This window comes from Aptenodytes patagonicus, unplaced genomic scaffold (assembly GCF_965638725.1).
Source record: "Aptenodytes patagonicus unplaced genomic scaffold, bAptPat1.pri.cur scaffold_242, whole genome shotgun sequence".
In the NCBI taxonomy this organism is placed as follows: domain Eukaryota; kingdom Metazoa; phylum Chordata; class Aves; order Sphenisciformes; family Spheniscidae; genus Aptenodytes; species Aptenodytes patagonicus.
The window spans coordinates 54,257-73,410 of NW_027472170.1; the positions used below are offsets into that span (position 1 = coordinate 54,257).

The following is a 19,154-nucleotide window of genomic DNA, read 5'->3' on the forward strand; positions in this document are numbered from 1 at the left end:
GGCCCGGGGAGGACGGTCCGTCAAACGGCGGGCGGCTCGGGGGGGGGGGGGGGGCTCCTCCGTCGAGCCCCAAGACCGGCGGGGGGGGGGGGGGGTGGGTGGGACGGGGAGGGGACTCGGTCCCACCGACCCGCGCCCCAGCGAACACCGGCCCCGGTCACCCCGGGATGGCGACGCGGGGACGGGCACCGGCCCCCCTCGGGGCCCAGGCCCCCCGCCGAGACCTCGGCCCGGCTGCGGGAACCAGCGGGCCCGCCGGGGACAGACCCCGACCCCGACCCCGACCCCCACCCCCCTCCGGCGCCTTTGGCCCCGCCCCCGCCCCGGTGGGCCCCGCCCCCGGCCCGCGCTCTCCCGGTGGCGCGCCCCCCCCCCCCCCGTACCGTGCCGTCGCCGCCGCCCCGATTCAAACGGCCGTGCCCGCCCCCGCCGCCTCCCCATTGGCCGCCGCCGGGGCGGGGCGCGTCACGTGGGCGGGCGCCGCGCGGCGGGGCGGGGGGAGACTACCAATCCCGGCGGCCCCTGGGGGCGGTTCGGATCTCGCGAGAGCCGCGGGGAACGCCGGGAGCGGGTTGCCGGGGCGACGGCGGCGGCGCTCGGGGGCGGGGGGGGCCGCGGGAGGTGCGGGGACACGCGTGGGGCCGCGGGGAAGGGGCTCCCGTGGGGGACGGGGACATACCGTGGGGCTGGGGGGGGGGGGGTGTATCCCGGGGGGGGGGGGCGTGGAGGGGGTACGGGGACACGCTCGAGACCACGGGGTGTGCGTGGGGGTTGGGGGAGGGCAGGCCTCAGGCCCCCCACTCGGGGGGGGGGGGGGGGGACGGGGACGGGGACACCCGAGGGACCCTGGGGGGGGGGGGGGGGAGCCGGGGGGGTTGCGTGGGGCCGCGTGCAGGGCAGGGGACACGCGTGGGGCCCTGGGGGCGCGGGGGGCGGTTGTCCCATGCAGGCACCCCCGTGGCGGGGGGGGGGGGGGCGGGGGTTGCCGCCCCACGGCGGGGGATGCCGCCCCACGGCGGGGATGCCGCCCCGGGGGGAGCGCCCCCAGCTCCACACACCCCCCCCCCCCCCCCCGCCGCGGCTTCTCCTCCTGCCGCGTCAGCTCCGTCGAGGGTGGGTACGGGGGGACCCCCCGGCCCCGGCCCCGCCGAGGGACCCTCGCCCCCCGCAACAACGGCCTGGGGGGGGGGGGGGGACGGGAGGGGGGGCTGCCCCGTCCCGTCCCGTCCCGGAGCTGGCGGCCCCCGCGCAGCTCCGCCGGCTCGACCTCTCCTTCAACCGCCTGACCGCCACCGACCCGGTACGCCGGGGGGGGGGGATGGCGGGGGACCATGCCTCAGTTTCCCCGGGGTGCGGGGGGGGGTCCGCAGGTCCCGACCACCTTCCGTGCCCTGCAGAGCCTGCAGCTGCCCCGGAGCGGAGGGGCTACGGGCACCCCCGGGGGGGTGTGTGTGTGTGTGTGTCCCGGGAGCAGGGGGAGAGCCCCCCATGAATAAACGGGGGACCCCGGGGAGGGGGAAGGGGTCAAGCCCCCACCTCAGCTTCGGAGTGAAGTAGGCGGGGGGGGGGGGCCACGGGGGCAGGGTGGCACCCTGGGGAGAGGGACCCGAAAGCCCCCAGGCGCCACCAGCCCCCAAACCTGCCCTGACCCACAAGCGAGGCCTCACCCCGCTTGGGTGGTCCCAGGTTTGGGGGGGGGGGGGTGGGGGGGTCCTGGGGGCTTGTCCCTGTGCCGGCAGCCCCGCGTCACCCCCCCCTGCCCAGGCAGCTGTGGCACTGGAAGGGGCGTCCTCTCGGCCGGGGAGGGGGGGGACACGCAATGGAAGAGGCGGCAGGGGACAAGGCTCAACCTCTGCCTCGAAACCCGCGGAGCGGCACCCGGAAACCCCTCAGGGGCTCACCCAGGCCTCGGCTGCCTCCCGGGGCGAGGCCGGGGGGTCCCCAGGGGGCAGCTGCCTCCTACGGACCCCCCTCCTCCCCCCCCCCCCCCCATCGCCGGCCCCCTGTGACTCCCTACCCTTCCTAATCAACACAGCCCTCCGAGCAGCGGGTGGCTGCGGTGGTGGCACGGTCGTGGCTCGTGGTTTGGTTTTGGGTTTTTTTTTTTTCTACAAAACGGGACCGTTTTGTAGACCCCAGCCCGCAGATCGGCCCCACGCAGCAACACGAGGGCTGGGGTCCGGGGAGGGGGGGCACACGGGACCGGGGTCTGCCCTGAGGGACGGGGACCCACCGGCAGCCGCGCTCAGCCCCCTGCCCCACGGCGTGCCTGGAGGGGGGGGGGGGGCCCACGACAGAACCTCGCAGCCCCCGTGTCCCGCTCTGCTCAGCCCCAAGAGCGGGGAAGAAGCCGTGGGGCCGCCTCCGACCCCACGCAGGGGGACGGATGAGACACCGGGACGCCCCCCACCACCCCCTGGCAGCCGAGGGGAGCCGCCTCCGGCCCCAGCTCACCCTGCCCGGCTGCGCCGGGCTGGCAGCCTCGGCACGGCTCCGGCACTGCCCAGGCCCCTCCAGAGCCTTTGCCAGGAGGAGCAGGTCCGGTGGGTCCCGGTAACCAGCTGGGAAACCGGAGCGGGGCTCCGGGGGCTTCGCCCAGAGCAAATCCCGTAACCGGAACACAAAGGCAAGAGCTGTCCCTAAGCAGGGGCACATCCCTCCCCAAAAATCCCTGTACCCGCTCCCGGGAAGGGGCAGGGGGACACGCGTGTGCGCGCACGTGTGTCATCGTGTGTGTCGTCCCCCCACCGCCATGGCTCCCCCAGGGCTCTCCCACCGCGTCCAGCCGCGGCTGGCGCAGAACAGAGGAGACGGGCGCCGGATGAACGTGGCTTTATCTACTGTGGCCAAAAATAATAATTAAAAAAAAAAAAAAAACAAAAACCACCAAACCCAAAATAAAAGGTCCAAACATGTAAAAATGAGTGGGGAGGGGTGTCAGAAGCCACCAGGTCCCGCGCGGAGCGTTGCATCCGCGGCAGCCCGACTCCGGCACCGCCTGGCTCCAGCCTGCCCCGACCCGGCACAGCGGTGCCCGACCCACGCCGGGGCCTCCCCTCGCCGGCGTTCCCTTTTGTCGTCATCCCTGTGCAAGGCAGCGTCCGGCGAAACGCAGCCCCCCGCCCCCCCCCCCCCGGCACACCCACCCACCCACCCGCCCGCGCAGCACCAGCGGGTACCGCGGCAGGGTCGACGCGCCGGCGACGGGCGTCTCGGCGATTAGTAGGAAACCGGGTGTCTGTACAAGTTCTGTCACGGCACCGTGGGGAGGAGGGGAGGGGAAATAAAGACAAAAAAAAGGGGGGGAGGGGAGGGGGGGGGGACAAAAAAAAAAAAAAAGAAAAAAACAACCCAAAACCGGTGAAGCTGCGGTGCTGCGGGCTGGCTCAGGGGATGCCAAACTGTACAACCAGTTCTTCTTTGGCGTCGACGCGGATCTGTGAGAGGGCGCTGAAGGCGTAGGCAGCTATCCGGGACACCTGCGGGCGCAAGGCACAGCGGTCCGGCGTCAGCGGCGGCTCCGGCGAGCGTAGAAAACACCGCAGGCGGCCCCCGGCACGTCCCGCGGCGGCAGGGCGCCCGCCCCAGCCGTTCGGCATCGCTCGGAAGCCGGGGAGGGGGTAGGGGGGCGAAGCGCCCTCCACCCAGACCGGGGCACCCGCCGACGCCCACCCCACAGCCCTCCCGCCCTCGGCTGTGCCGGCCCGCCCGTAGGACGGGGAACAACATCCCCGTCCCCGAGGAGGCAGCGGGGCGATGTCCCAGCGGCGGCCCCCTCGCCGGGGAGGGGGGCAGGAGGCACCCCTGGACAGCGCGGGGTCTCTTTGGGTCAAAAAAGCCTTCAAAAGACCCTAAAAAACAGGCTTTTCGGTTCCCAGAGCGGAGGCCGCGCTGCCGGGGCCACCCCACAGCCGGTGGGAAAGCCGGGCCGCCGGGGCAGCTCCCGGCACAGGAGCTCGCTTGCAGGCAGGCGAACCCGCCCTCCGAGGGACCCGCGGCCGCTCCCGAAATCCAGCCTGGCGGAGAGGGCAAGGCAGAGCCCCGCCGGCAGCTCCCCCCTGCCCGCACAAGCTCAGGCCTGGCCGTGCCCCCCCCCCCCCCAACACCACCACTCCCCACCCCCCGGGAGGGGCTGAACCTCCACCGTCCCCTGGGGCTGCCCCGGAGGGGAGCCGTGCCGCGCCGGCAGGGCAGAGGGACGCGGTGGGCCGGGCGGAGCTGCTCTGCTTGCCGGGACGTGCCCGGACACCGGCCCTCTCCGTTTGGGAAGGGATTTCTGGCAGCCCAGGGACAGCCCTCCTCTCCCCCACGCGCTTCCGTACTCAAACCCGCTTCGCTGTTCGGACCCCGCGGCTGGGGAGGAAGCGCCGTGAGCGGGACAAGCCGCAGCGAGGGTTTCTTGCTGGGCTGCAGCAGCCCTCCCGCCGCCCCGGGGGACCGGCAGGCGGGCCGGGAACCAGCCCTCACCGCGGGAACGGGGAGACCCACCCTGCGAACCAGCGGGGAGCAAACCCCGGCCTTTTCAGTGCGCTTAACGGGCAAGGCGGCAGCTCCCGCCCGCGAGGAAGAGCGTTTCCCCCGGCAGCCCCTTCCTCAAAGCGGCAGCAGGACTCCCTGGGAGCGAAGCTGCCTGCGCTGCGAAACACCCTGCTGCCGGGAACGATCCTCTGAGGGGACTGGAAGGAGCACAGAGCCGCTGCCTGTGCTGCCAAGCGCGCGGTTACGGCACTAGGAACCCGTGACCGGGCTTCGCCTTCAGTGCTAACGAGTCCTCACGGGGCTGCCCGAAACTTGGGACCTTTCCGCATCAGCCACAACATCGCCCGCCAGCACCGTGACTCCCACCTCCACGCTCACGGGAGCCCCGGCACGGCCCGCGCTCGAGCCCATGGCGTCTGCGCTCCTCCGGCGAGGCTGTGCCGAGCTAGAGGCAGCGAAAGCGGCCGCTGGGACCCGCCCGGGGCCCTCCGGCGCGGCCAGGCTGCCGCAGACAAGCTGGAGCAGTCGCTGCCGTGACTGCCAGGGCTCCCGGCGAGCGGGGACGGTGCCGCCGCTGCTCCTCCGGGAGGAGGACGCTTCAGCCCCCGCCTCTCCGCGGAGCAGGGAGGGGGGCCCAGGGGCCAGCCGCGGGCAGAGCTCGCCCCCAGCCCCCTCTCACCTGCTGCAGGTCTGCAAAGGGGACGGGGTCGCTGGCGAGCACTTGGTGCGGCTGGTTGGTCAGAGACGGCAGCAGCGGGAGCTTCTTCCAGTGCGTCAGGTTGTTGCTCAGCATGGCCAGGCGCGTGCTGCGGGAGGGGAGAGCGGCGAGGGTCAGCGCCGACAACTGGGGAGGAGCGTGTCAGCCCGCCCCGGGGAGCGACGGGACGCGGGGAGACCCAGGCTCGGCAGAAGATGGGCGCTGCGCCTCCAGGCACCGGCACCACCGAGCGGGAGCCGGGGAGAGCCGTGCTGCACCGCTCCCGGCACTCGCCCCCCGCCCCCTTCACTCCTCGAGGCGGGAGGACGAGGGAGCTTCCAGCTCTCCAACACAGGTGCCTTTCAAGCGGGAGCAATCGCATCCAGCCACCCGCCGTCTGCCCCGAGTGCTGCGGGGGGGGGGGGGGGGGGGGGGGAAACACAGGAGCCCTTTGTGCGCGGCCGCCCTTGCGCTGGAGCCGGGACAAGGGCTCTGCCACTGGCCTCACCCAGCAGCGCCAGGAGGGCGGAGGAGGGGAGCGGGGCTGAGCACCACCTCCCTGGATCAGTTTTGGGCCCTCACTCCAAGAAGGACGTTGAGGTGCTGGAGCGTGTCCAGAGAAGGGCAACGAGGCTGGTGAGGGGTCTGGAGAACAAGTCTGATGAGGAGCCGGCTGAGGGAACTGGGGTTGTTTAGCCTGGAGAAGAGGAGGCTGAGGGGAGACCTCATCGCTCTCTACAACCACCTGAAAGGAGGTTGTAGCGAGGTGGGGTCGGTCTCTTCTCCCAAAGTAATGAGCGATAGGACGAGAGGAAACGGCCTCAAGTTGTGCCAGGGGAGGTTTAGATTGGATGTAAGGAAAAATTTCTTTACTGAAAGAGTGGTTAAACATTGGAACCAGCTGCCCAGGGAAGTGGTGGAGTCCCCATCCCTGGAGGTATTTAAAAGACGTGTAGATGCGGCACTTAGGGACATGGTTTAGTGGGCATGGGGGTGTTGGGTCGACGGTTGGACTCGATGATCTTAGAGGTCTTTTCCAACCTCAATGGTTCTGTGATTCTGGATGCAGGGAGCCCTGCTCCGTGCAGTTACTCTCCCAAGGCCAAAACCCCCGAGGCCCCGCCCGACGCCTTCCCGCCCTGCCTGGGGACACGGCTTTGAGGGGCTGCAAGCGTCCCGAGGGAGCAGGGCAGGTCCCACCTGTACTGCCTGGCTCTGTCCATGTACTCGTGCTGCTCCATGCCCTGGGAATCCGCTGCCGACACGTCGATAATGTTGCTGTGGAGACACAAGACAGCGGGTCCCGCTGCGGGCTCGTCGCTCACACCCCCCACCCCGGAGCCCCCTCCCTGTCTCAGGCAGACCCGGCACCCTCCAACGAGGGCGGCCGGGCCTCCGGCACCACAAAATGAACAGCTCGGGGCTGTGACGAGGCCAAACTCGCAGCGTGGGTGCGGCCAGGTGGGTGCGGCCAGCTGGACACTGAGCGCGCCGGCTGGAGCGGCCGGGAGGGAAATGCCGAGGACCGTTTGCCCGCAGCTGCCCCGGGGCAGATGCAGACGGAGGCTGCACGGGGAGCCCGGGGGCTTTGGTCGGCAGCCTCCCGCAGCGCGGGCTGGCCCGTGCCCTAGGGACCTCGGCTCGCAGCCGCTCAGGGGAAGGAGGCTCCAAGCGTGCCGCAAGGGCTGCGAGGATTAAGCGCTTGGCAGGCGTCCCCGAGAGCCCCAGTACCAGGCCCTGGGCTCAGAGAGGAGCTGGGCACTCGCCCAGGTCCGTGCCACAGCCCGGACACGTGCCGCCCCCCCCCCCCAAGCAGAGCGGCGCTCGGGGCTGCTGTGACACGGCGTGTGGGACACGCACCGGTTGCCGCCAGCCCCTCCGTGCCAGGCAGGGGAGCAGGAGGGCCCCGCGAGAAACCCAAAGCACCCCCCAGCCAGGCTGGGCGCAGCCCCCACCCCACGCTGCCCCCGCGCATGCCGGGGGGGGGGCAGCCTCCCTGGGGAGGGACAGAGCACTCCCCCCCCCCCCCCCCCCCCAGCCCCGGAAGGGAGGCGCAGTTGCTGGTGCCCCCCAGTCCCCCTCTCCGCCTCCCCAAGGGCTCGCTTGCTCGCCCCGCTTTGGAGAGGGGGCTCCCCGGCCCCTCGCCGGGGCAGCTCCTGCCCCTGTTCCCAGCCCAGCAGCCAAGGGGTCACCTCACACCCAGGGGCTCGTCTCTGCGTCCCCGTGGGGCTCAAATCAGAGGGAGGGGGCTGTCCGCAGGCAGCCCACCCCCGACACAGGCTGCCAGAGGGATGGGGGGGGGGGGGGGGGCACTGCCACACACACACACATCCCCCCCCCCTTCCCCTCGGCACCTACAGCCAGGCACAGGCAGAGGGAACCGGCCAGGCAGACACCCACCCCCCCCCCGCCCCCGGTGAGGCTGCCACGGCACGTCCGACAGCGCACCGCGTCCTGCGGTCGTCACTGGTCCCCGAGGGAGCTGTGCGGGGTCGGGGAGGGGGGGGACTGGCTGCCCGGCCATGGCACCTGCCCGCCCCGCGGTGCCGCGGCGGTTACGGCATGAGGCTTACATGGCCGTTTTGGCGAGGATGGAGGACAGCATGGCCTGCTCGTCGGTGCGCGCCGACGGGAGGTTGTGGTAGCTCTGCTCCGCTCCGTTCAGCACCTTGTTGGGGGGCTGGCCGCCGGCTCCAGCAGCCGCTTCGTCTCTTCTTCCTGGGGGAAAAGGCAAGAGGAGAATCGGCCCCGGCTCCCCCACGCTCAGCAGCTTTCGCCCCATGGGACGGGGCGAGTCTCGCCCTCCGCCTGCCAGGCGCTGCCGGGAGGGCTGCCCGTGCTTCCCGGCGTAACCCCGGCACACTCCCCGGCTCCACCGAGGCAACGGCCGGGCTCCTCTTCCCCAACTCCTTCGCTTTTCCCCAGCCAAAGCCCCGCTGCCAGGAAGGGAGCGAGCGGGGCTGAAATCAAGCGGCATACGGCAGCACGTCTGGAGCAGCTAACCCTGCTCCCACAGGCAAGCCGACGCGGCCGGCACCCCACGGCCGGGCAGCGGGCGTCCCCACGGAGGATCCCGATCGTCTGCTCGACGCGCCAGCGCCGACCTACCCGAAACCTTGAGGCCAACCGAGGACGTGCCCGTCGCATCCCAAACCTGCCTACGCAGCCCATACCGCGGCCTCACACCACACACCACCACCCCCCCCCCTCCGGGGGCCGCAGAGACCCTGCCAGCCCTTCATGTCCGCGCCGGCACAGCGCGGGGCTCGTCCGGGCCAGGTGAACCCCACCAGCCACACCCAGGGGCACCGCGGGGTGGGGGGTGCCCAGAGGAGGCTCTCGGGGGGGGGGGGAGTGGAGCTGCAGGGCACGTCCCCCCGCTTCAGCCCAGGGGGTGCAGAGCCCCAGCCGTGGCGCAGGCCCTAAACCTCCGGCTTGGCCGAGCGGCGCCGCAGGGGCCGGGAGAAGAGCCTGGCAGGAGCCGGCAGGGAGCCGAGGGGCACAAGCACCCAGGAGAGCGGGAATGCGCAGCCTGCGACCCCGGGGTGAGGCGGGAGCGTTGGTCACTCCTCCACACGCCCCGTGGGTGACACCTTCGGCTCCTCCCTGGCCAGCAGCTCCCCCTCCTCTTCCTCCTGCCGGGAAAGGCCGCTGCGATCCTCAGCCCAGAGCCCCTCTCCTGCCCCGCAGCAGCCGGGGAGCACGACGGCTCGGCTGCGGGCTGGGCTCCCCCCGGGGACGAGCCGTCACGGCCGAGCTCCCTGGCCAGGGACACGGGGACAGGCCGCCCACACCGCAGCCGCAGATTTAAGTTTCCGCAGGACAGGTGACGGCCCCGCTCTGCGCCGGCCCCCCCTCCCCCCCCCCCGAGCCGCTCAGCCAGAGGCGGCAGCGGGGACAGTCGCTCCGTCCCAGGAAGGAAAACCTGGCACCGCTCCCACCGGTGCCGCCGACTCATTCGGGGCCCCGGGCTTACGCCTGCACCGGGATGGGGTCTGCAGGGGTCGGGGAGCGGCGGGGGAGGCTCGTCCTTGCACCACCCACCAAGCCCCCCCCCCCCCCCTTCTCCTCCTCCTCCTCCTCCCACGCAGCACCGGGGAGGCTGCGGGCGCGGCCGGGCGCACCGGAACAAGTTCGGCAGCGGGAGGAAGGCGAGGAAGAAGCGACGTGAAGAAGATCGCAGGCGGGAGCAGGTCTCCGAGGCTGTTCTAGGAGAGGAGCCGGCCCCCGGGGTCTGCGTGGCCAGAGAAGGGCCCGTACCCTGCAGGGGAGGCCGGCCGGGGGGGGGGGGGGGGGGGCGGGCCACTGCCCAGAGGGACGAGCGGCCACAGAGCAGGGGCGGGGGTCAGCCACCCCCAATTCGCCAGGGCAGAGGGCAAGGGCCGCAGCGGTTCCCACGGGGACTCTGCGAAGCGGAAACCACCAGGCGAAGGCAGAGAGGCCAGGCCGGGGAGGGGGGTCTCCGTCGTCGTCCTCCTCCCCCCCCCCCCTCCTCCTCCCCGCCCCGGGGACCGTCGGCTTTCTTTGGGGACGGCCACCCGCGCCCACCGGACCCCGGCACCGGGGAGCCACGACAAGCGGCTCGTCCCTGCCCCGCCCCGCCCGGGTTTCGGGCCAGGGCGGGCCGCCTCCCCCTTCCCCCCGCCCGGTGCCAGACGGCGAGGTGCCGACTGGCACCACACCGGCGGCCTGGACGGGAGCTGCGGGGCGCAGCCGGAGCGGAGCGGGACGCCTCGGAGCCGGGCCAAGGAGGCGGCAGCGGGGCCAGACACCCCCCCCGCCCCCCCCCCCCCCCCCCAGAACACAGCGGGGCACCGGCAGAGGCGAGCAGCGGAGCCAGGCCCCGAGGCCGGGCCGGGAGGCGGAGGCGCCGCCGCCGTCACGGTGCGGACGGGCGTCCCGAAGCCAGCGCCTCTCCCCGGGAAGGGGACGGGCTCCCCGGGCGGTGCCGCTCCCCCCCCCCCCCCGCCGGCAGATGGGCCGAGGCCCCGGCGCGGGGCTGCGGGCAGGCCGCTTCCCCCCCGCTGCGTGTCCCGGCGGCGGCGGCGGCGGGGCCCGCCCCCCCCGCAGGCCCCGGGCCGCCGCCGCCGCCCCGCCCCGCCGCCCCGGGGCCCACCTGGTCGGAGGCCTCGGCCTCGCTGCTGTAGCAGCAGCCCATGGCGAGGCGCAGCAGGGCCGGGGCCGGGCGCGGCGCCGCTACGGTGTCCGGCAGGGGCCCCGCCGCCCCGGTCACGTGAGCGCGGGGGGGGCGGAGCCGCGTCCCTCCTCCCCCCGCCGCCGCCGCCGCCGCGGCCGGCCCCGTGACCCGCCATCGCGTCACGTGGGCGGAGGGAGCCGACGGGAGGGGAGGGGCTCCTCCGCTCCCCGCCCCGCCTAAAGGCGCCGCCGTCACGTGAAGGGGAGCCAATCAGCGCGCGGAGGAGGGGGGGGAGGGGAGCGCGCGCGCCGGCCCCGCCCCCGCCCCGCGCCGCGCCCCCCGCCGGGGCCCGCGCGCCGGAATCGCGCGCGGCATCGTCACGGGGGGGGAGGGGGAGGGGGCGGGGGCAGCGCTGGCGCGTGGGCTGCGTCACGCGGCCGTGGGGCGACGCGCATGCGCGGGGGCGGTCACGTCTGCGCCTGCGCGCGACCCACGCGTGCCCGCGGCGACACCCGTCAGCTGCGGGGGGGGGGGGGGAGCCGCCCCGCCCCCCGTGACCCCGGCGCCCCCGGTGACCCCAGCGTCACCAGCGCCCCCGGTGCCCCTGGTGTCCCCAGTGCCACCAGTGTCACCAGTGTTGCCAGTGTTCCCAGTGACCCTGGTGTCACCAGTTGCCCCCAGTGTTCCAGTGTCCCCGGTGTCACCAGTGCCCCCAGTGACCCCAGTGACCCCGGTGTCACCAGTGCTCCCAGTGCTCCCAGTGCCCCCAGTGCTGCCAGTGCCCCCAGTGCTCCAGATGCTCCCAGTGCCCCCAGTGCCCCCAGTGCTCCACGCCCCCAGCACCCCCAGTACTTCCAGTGCTCGGTGCTCCTGCCTCCCAGCACTCCTGTTGCCCAGCGTTCCCAGTGCCTGCTGCTCCCAGTGCCTCCCAGCGCTCCAGATGCTCCCAGCGCTCCCAGTGCCCACTGCTCCCACTGCTCCCACTGCTCCCATGCTCCCAGTACCCCCAGCGCTCCCAGTGCCCCCAGTGTCACCAGTGCTCCCAGTACCCCCAGCGCTCCCAGCGCCCCCAGTGTTACCAGTGCTCCCAGTGCCCCCAGTGCCCCCAGCGCTCCCAGTGCCCCCAGTGCCCCCCAGTGCCCCCCGTACTTCCAGCGCTCAGTGCTCCTGTTGCCCGCTCTTCCCAGCGCCTCCCAGCGCCCCCAGTGTCACCAGTGCTCCCAGTGCCCCCAGCGCTCCCAGTGCCCCCAGTGCCTCCAGTGTCCCCAGTGCTCCCAGTGCCCCCAGTCCCCCCAGTGCCCCCCGTACTTCCAGCGCTCAGTGCTCCTGTTGCCCGCTCTTCCCGGCGCCTCCCAGCGCCCCCAGTGTCACCAGTGCTCCCAGTACCCCAGCGCTCCCAGCGCCCCCAGTGTCACCAGTGCGCCCAGTGCCCCCAGCGCTCCCAGTGCCCCCAGTGCCCCCAGTGCCTCCAGTGTCCCCAGTGCTCCCAGTGCCCCCAGTCCCCCCAGTGCCCCCGTACTTCCAGCGCTCAGTGCTCCTGTTGCCCGCTCTTCCCAGCGCCTCCCAGCGCCCCCAGTGTCACCAGTGCTCCCAGTACCCCCAGCGCTCCCAGCGCCCCCAGTGTCACCAGTGCGCCCAGTGCCCCAGCGCTCCCAGTGCCCCCAGTGCCTCCAGTGTCCCCAGTGCCTCCAGTGCTCCCAGTGCCCCCAGTCCCCCCAGTGCCCCCCGTACTTCCAGCGCTCAGTGCTCCTGTTGCCTGCTCTTCCCAGCGCCTCCCAGCGCCCCCAGTGTCACCAGTGCTCCCAGTACCCCCAGCGCTCCCAGCGCCCCCAGTGTCACCAGTGCGCCCAGTGCCCCCAGCGCTCCCAGTGCCCCCAGTGCCTCCAGTGTCCCCAGTGCTCCCAGTGCCCCCAGTCCCCCCAGTGCCCCCCGTACTTCCAGCGCTCAGTGCTCTTGTTGCCCGCTCTTCCCAGCGCCTCCCAGCGCCCCCAGTGTCACCAGTGCTCCCAGTGCCTCCAGTGCCTCCAGTGCCCCCAGTCCCCCCAGTGCCCCCGTACTTCCAGCGCTCAGTGCTCCTGTTGCCCGCTCTTCCCGGCGCCTCCCAGCGCTCCAGACGCCCCGGGGGCTCCCGGGGCTGCCGGTGCCCCGGTGCCGTCGCTGGCCGCTCCGGGCGGGCGGGGGTCGCGGGGGGCCGCGGCCGGGGGGGGTGGGGGGGCGCATGGAGCGGAGCCGCCGCCCCGCTTTGCTCTGCAGCGCCGGGACACGCGGGCGGGCGGGTCCCACGGACCGGGGCCGGGCAGGGGCACGGGTGGGGTGGCCGCGGGGGGGACGGGAACGGGGCAGCCCGGCCCCACGGGGGGGGGACCCACGGGGCGCCCGGCAGCCTGGCGGGGCGGAGGCCGGGCGGGGAGCCCCGCCCGCCCGGGCTTCGCTCTGCCTTCTCCACCAAAGCCCTTCGGGGCATCTCTGGTGCCCGGGGGGCTCTGGGCTCGGCCCCGGCCCCACCCCAGCCTCGCGGTCCCCCTGCCCGCACCCCCCCCCCAGAGCAGGCAGCACCCCGGGCCGAGCCCAGAGCCCGCCCGGGCCCGGCTGCCTGTCCCGGCGGGGCGGGGGGGGGGGGGGCTGCGCGGGGGTGCCGGGACCCAGCACCTGGGGCAGCCGGGCGGGGGCTTCCGGAGAACATCTGCAGCCAGGACCTCGGTGGGTGCCCAGAGCACCCTAAGTCCCCCTGAGCCCCCCCCGAGCCCTGAGCCCCCCGAGCCCCGAGTCCCCCCGAGGCCCCTGAGCCCTCTGAACCCCCTGAGCCTTGAGGTCCCTGTGCCCCGAGTCCCCCGAGCCTCCCAAGCCCCCCTGAACCCTCTGAGCCCCCCAAGCCCTGAGCCCCCCCAAGCCTGAGGACTTCCCCTTGCCCCCTACAGCCCCCCTGCAGGTTTGGGCATCCCTGCGCTGGGGGTCCAAGCTGAGCCCCCCCCACCTTCCTCCAGCCCTGATCCTGCCTGCAGCTCCCCGCTGCCCGTGCTGGCAGCGTTGCCAGTCCCGCGGGGACCAGACCCCGCTCGCCAGCACCCCATCACCCCCTGCCCCACGCCCGCCCCCGCCATGGGACCCCCCGCCAGCCCCGTGCACCACGCAGCCACACGTGCCCCCCGCGTGTGCGCGCTGCTCCGGGCACGGAAAATGTGGGGTGCAGAGCGGGTGCCCGCCCCGTGCCCCACGACGGGGGTCTCGCCTGCCCTCCTCTCCCTGCTCCGGGGTTTCACGGCGCAGAGGCCCTGGGCACCGGCGGCCCCGTGGGGACACGCGCCCGTGTGGGGGACGGGGATGCCCAGGGCCCCGCTCCTGTTCCTCCAACACCCATTGCTCAGGGGAGCCGCTCGCAGCCCTGGAAAACCCACCCCCCAACAAGTGACACCCCCCCCCCCCCCCAGGAGACCTCCTGGCTCTGCCGCGACGCAGCCCCACCGGTGCGTGGCCCCCGGTGCAAGGGGGTCGGGGGGAGCGGCTGCCACCCCGGAGCCCGGCAGCGGGGACGGAGCCTGGGCGAAGCGGGCGGTGGGGACACCCCTGGCACGGGGCAGCCCGGGCCCGCTCCCTGCCTGCGGCCCTGCCTGCGCCGGGGACCACGGGGCGACGGCTCGGTCCGGCCTCACCGTGCTGCCTCCGGGGGAGTGGGGGAGTTGTTTGGGGGGGCCGTTGGAGGGCCCGTGGGACCTCCACGGGAGGTGGGGAGATGCCCTTCGCTCTGCCCTCCTGCGCCATGTCGCAGGTGCCCGCGGCACCGCCGGGCACAGCAGCAGCTTCTGGGGGGCTGCCGGCCCCCCCCCCCCCCGGCCCATCACTGCAGCGAGCGCGTTGGTGCTCAGCCCGGCAGGTCATCGCCCCTCGCTCCGGCTGTGCGGCAGGGAGGGGGGCTGAGGCCCCGCGGTGCTGGGGAGGACACGCCAGGTGGGGGAGGGGGGGAAGGGGGGGGGGCAGGCGGTCTGCAGGGACCCCCCGCCCCAGAGCCCGGTGAGAGGCTGGGGAGGAGCCCCCGGGCTTAGAGCGGGGCCAGACGCCTTCCCTGGGGCGGCCGGGGCTCCCCAAGGGGCGCTGCCCACAGGCCTGCCCCGAGCCCGGCATCCACCCCCCCCCCGTCCAGCATCCAGCCCCCCCAAACCCTGCATCAGCCCCCCCAAGCCCTGCATCAGCCCCCCCCAAGCCCTGCATCCTTCCCCCGATCCAGCATCCCCCCACCCCCAAACCCAGCCCCCCAGCGACGGGACCCCAGCCCCAGGACCCCTCCCGCAGCCCCAGGGCCACCCCCCGGCCCCCAGCCCGGCCCCGTCCCCGTCCCCAGCCCTGGCTCAGCCCGGTAACCGGAGCCGGTGCCGGCTGCGGCTAAGGTGACACCATCAATAATTGAGCGGGCAGCAGGGCTCGGCACCGCTCGGGGCGCGGCGGGCCTGCCTGCCTCCCGCCTGCCTGCAGCGTGGGGAACAGGTAGGTGCCACCCCCCGTCCCCCCGTCCCCGTCCCCTCGCTGCGGCTGGGGACCCCCAACAGCCCGGGGTGCGGGGTGCAAGGACGTGGGGTGCGGGGGTCAGCAAAGCTGGGACAAGGGGGGTGCGAGGGGCTGTGCCAGACGGTGCCCCCCCCCCCCCCCGAGCGGCCCCACAGCCCGACCCCCCCGGGACAGCAGCCCCTGCAGACGGGTCCCCTGGCACCCCTCACCCCCAGAGCACCCCGGGGTGCCCCGGCCCGGCTGTGGCCACAGCCCTGCGGCCCCGGGGCCAGGCGAACCGTCCCGGCAGCACCGGAGCCCAGGGAGAGGCGCTTCCCGGGGGGGTGCAGAGCACTGCCAGCTCATGGCACAAGTGGGAGCTGCGGGGCTGGCACCCTGGGGGGACACCCCCCCACCCAGCATCCCCCATGGGTGGCCCCTTTCCACAGCCTCGCGCCCCCACCACCCCCCCCCCCCGCGATGGTGTCGCCGGCGATCGCCCTGGCCTTCCTCCCCTTCCTCGTCACCCTGCTGATCCGCTACCGGCACTACCTGGTGCTGCTGTACCGGGCGGTGCTGGTGAGCTGGCTGCGGGACCGGCTCACCGGCGTCCCGCGGGAGCAGCGCGCCTTCCAGTACCTGCTGGCCCACGCCATCCCCGGGGACCCCCGCCACGTCCTGCAGACCTTCGACCAGTGGTGCTACCGCTGCGAGCACCTCAGCAGCGTGGGGCCCCTCAAAGGTGAGCGCGACCCTCGCCTACCTGCGCCGCAGGGCTCCCGGCACCGGGCGCGGCCATGGCACCGTCAGCACGGCAACGGCACCAATGGCACAGCCGTGGCACCACTAGTGCAGCCCGGCACTGTTGGTGTGGCCATGGCATCGTTGACACAGCCGTGGCATCATCAGCATGGCCGTGGCACCATCAGCACAGCCATGGCACTGTTGGTATAGCCATGGCATGACACCATTGACACGGCCACGACACTGTTGGTGTGGCCATGGCACCATCGGCATGGCTGTAGCACCATTGGCATGGCTGTGGCATTGTTGGCATGGCCATGGCACCATTGGCACGGCTGTGGCATCATTGGTACAGCCAAGGCACCACCCGCATGGCTGTGGCACCGTTGGTATGGCCATGGTATCACTGGCACGGCTGTGGCACCATTGACACGGCCATGGCACCATCGACACGGCTGTGGCACCATCGGTGTGGCCATGGCTCCGTTGGCACAGCTGTGGCACTGTTTGATATAGGCCATGGCACCATCGGCACAGCCATGGCACTGCTGGTATGGCCATGGCATGACACCATTGACACGGCCGCGACACTGTTGGTGTGGCCATGGCACCGTCGGCAGAGCCGTAGCACCATTGGTGTGGCCGTGGCACTGTTGGCATGGCCATGGCACCATCAGCATGGCTGTGGCATTGCTGGCACGGCTGTAGCACCATTGACACGGCCGGTGGCACCGTCAGTGTGGCTGTGGCACCGTTGGCACAGCTGTGGCACTGTTGCTATAGGCCATGGCATTATTGGCACAGCCACGGCACCGTTGGCGCAGCCGCGGCCCCGCCGCTGCAGTCACGGCACCACTGTCGGGGCTTTGCACCCCCAGCGCGGCCACGGCCCCACCAGCGCGGCTTGGGGACACGGGGAGCTTCGGCACGGCCGTTCACCTCCCTTCTGCCCTGCCATATCCTCCGCCCCTCACGGCGCCGGCTGCGGCACCGGGCAACCAGCCGCCACCTTCCCCCGGTCCTGGCAGCCCCGGGGACCCGATCCTGCCCAGGGAAGGGGGCCCCGGTGTGGGGGGGTTGCAGCCCGCTGGGGCGCTGAGGGCTCTGGGCCACGGCAGGGAGGATCGTGGAGCGGCTGCTGTACGAGCGGGCGCCGCTGCGGGTGCTGGAGCTGGGCGCCTACTGCGGCTACGGCACGGTGCTGCTGGCGCAGGGGCTGCCCCCGGGCGCCCGCCCTCTACGCCGTGGAGGGGGACCCCCGCCACGCCGCCGTGGCCGAGAAGGTCATCCGCCTGGCCGGCTTCGACGAGCAGACGGTGAGCACCGCGCCCGGGCGCTGGGAGGGGGAAAAGCCCGGCTCTTCCCCCCTGCCACCGGGGGGAGGAGGGGGACGGGGAGGGTGGGGGGGGGTACCCCGGCACCTTGCCCCCCCCCTCCCACCCCACCCCCGCTGCCGGACGGGATAGCCGGGGACGGAAAGGCCGGGTCCCTTTCCCCACGCGGATCCCCCACCGCCGCTCGCTTCCCCCCAGACACGCCGCGGGGACGGGACCGCAGGCGGGGGGTTGGCACCCCGGTACCCCAGCCCAGGGGCTGAGGTGGGGGGATCCGGCACAGGTGGAGCTGATCGTGGGCCCCTCGGAGGAGGTGATCCCCCGGCTGCGGGAGAAGCACGGCCTGCCGAAGGCCGACTTCGTCTTCATGGACCACGGGAAGCGCTGCTACCTGCGGGACCTGCGGCTGCTGGAGACCCACCGGCTGCTGGCCGAGGGGGCCACCGTCCTGGCCGACAACGTCCTCTTCCCCCGGGGCGCCCCACTTCCTGCAGTACGCCAAAACCTGCGGCAAATACCGCTGCAAGGTGCACCGCGCCAGCCTGGAGTACTTCCGCGCCATCCCCGACGGCATCGCCGAGCTCCGCTACGCCGGTAACGGCTGAGCCGGGGCCGGGGGGGGGGGGGGGGGGGCGAGCTCGCGCGTGGTCACAGCGGGGAGCGCCGGCTCCCCGACTAACCGGGCTCAGCCGTAAAAAAACACGGGCTCCGGAGGAAACACGGTGGCTGCTGTGGTCTGTGGCGGGGCGCGGGCGCTGGGAGCGGCACGGCGGCTGGAAAGAGGGGGGGGGGGGGGGCTCGCTCCCCGTAGGGGTCCTGCACAAGAGGGTCTGCGCGCGAGACCCCGGGGAAGCGCGGTGGAGAGCCCGGCTCTCCCCGGCAGGCGCAGGCTTCCACCCGCCCGAGCGGCACCCCCGCGGCTCCCAGAGCCCGCCCCGGTGCTCCTCAGACACCAGATTTGGGGTCCGTTTTCTTGAAAACTGAGTTTATTAGAAAAGACGCCGCACCCTCGCCGTGCCGGGCAGAGCCCCGCGCTCCCCAGCGCTGCCCCGGCAGCCGCAGCATCTCTCCGGCTCCCCCACCCCGGGCAGCTTCACCCGAGCCCCCCCCCCCCCTCGCCCCACGCAACCCCCGGAGCGGCCGCGGCAGGAGGAGCTTCACCGAACGGCGCCCCAAGGGCCCCGGAGCCGTGGTGGGGCGAGGGCTCTCCCCCAGTCCTCGGGCTCGGGGCTGGCGTGGCCGCAGCAGAATCAGATCATCCACTGGTCCTGATCCTGCTCCGCCCCCTCCATGTCCACCTGAGGGGGGGGGGAAAGGTTTGAGGACCGACCCCCCCCACCCCCCCACCACCAGAGCAGGGGCCGGGCTGTTCCCAACAGCCCTTCCCTCTCCTCCCAACGGCGGGGAGAACCCGGAGAGGGACCCGGCAGAGGGGCTGGAGGAGAGGAGACAAACCCCGGGCTTCACCCTCAGGCTCCCACGTGCCGCACCCCCCCCCCGCCCGCCGCCCCCCCCCCAGCTCTGGCCGGCGCCCCCAGCCCCCCTCTTTACCTCGTTGATCTCCCCGTCGTCGGGAGACTCGTTATAATCGTTCATCTCGTCCATGTCCTGCATGTCCTCGTCGTCCTCCGAGTCCTCTTCGCTGTCTTCGTCGTCCTCGTCGTCCTCCTCCTCTCCTCGTCGTAATGCTGCGGGCGCGACAGCTCCAGCGCCCCGCCAGCCCCTCACCCCCCGCACGGGGGGGGGGGGGGGTGAGGGACCCCCCCACACACACACACACACAGCACCGCACCCACCTCGGACGCCGGCTTTCCTATGGGCACCAGGTTGTTGTCCTTCTCCGCTATGCTCTGGAGCTGGGGAGGGAAGAGAGGAGGGGGGGGGGGAGGTGGGTGAGCACCCCGACAGCTCCCCGACGGCCCCCCCCCCCCCCCACCAGCAAACCGGCCCTTCCCGCTCCTGCTTCCTAACGGCGGCCCCGTTCCCCGCCGGCAGCTGCCGGAGGAGCCCGGCGCGTCGTGTTGTGTCCCCCCCCCCTCCCCGTGCCCGTCCCCGGGACGAGGGGCAGGCGGGGAAGGGGGCTCGGGGGGCTGCCCGGGCGGCCGCCGGCAGCCGCCCGCGCTCCCCCGGCACGAGGCAGGGCTGTCCTCGGGGCGGAGGGACCGGGGGCGTCCGTCCCCCCGCGGGGCCCGGGGAGCACGAGCAGGGCCCCAACACAAAAGCTTTGCTTTTTTTTAAAAAAAAAAAAGAAAGAACAATAAAAAAAAATACCGCCCAGCCCCGA

The 19,154-nt window shown here is 73.3% G+C and overlaps 3 protein-coding genes across 3 annotated transcripts; 1 reads left to right on the plus strand and 2 right to left on the minus strand.

The window, feature by feature from the left end:
- Positions 1 to 3,346: 3,346 nt before the first annotated feature.
- LAMTOR1 (late endosomal/lysosomal adaptor, MAPK and MTOR activator 1) lies at positions 3,347 to 10,406 on the minus strand. Its single transcript, XM_076363911.1, is given in 6 exon segments — positions 3,347 to 3,479; positions 5,159 to 5,285; positions 6,377 to 6,454; positions 7,750 to 7,858; positions 7,861 to 7,894; positions 10,293 to 10,406. Coding segments are annotated over 6 exon segments (483 nt in total). The 5' UTR covers positions 10,335 to 10,406; the 3' UTR covers positions 3,347 to 3,386.
- A 4,866-nt stretch (positions 10,407 to 15,272) lies between these two features.
- Positions 15,273 to 17,475, plus strand: TOMT (transmembrane O-methyltransferase). The gene is given in 5 exon segments (XM_076363916.1): positions 15,273 to 15,534; positions 16,655 to 16,770; positions 16,772 to 16,852; positions 17,154 to 17,339; positions 17,341 to 17,475. Coding segments are annotated over 5 exon segments (780 nt in total).
- Positions 17,476 to 18,001: 526 nt separating this feature from the next.
- ANAPC15 (anaphase promoting complex subunit 15) lies at positions 18,002 to 18,726 on the minus strand (the record flags this gene model as incomplete). The annotated part of the gene is given in 4 exon segments (XM_076363917.1): positions 18,002 to 18,168; positions 18,422 to 18,546; positions 18,549 to 18,558; positions 18,667 to 18,726. Coding segments are annotated over 4 exon segments (243 nt in total), but the record flags the coding sequence as incomplete, so codon positions are not given.
- Positions 18,727 to 19,154: the final 428 nt, after the last annotated feature.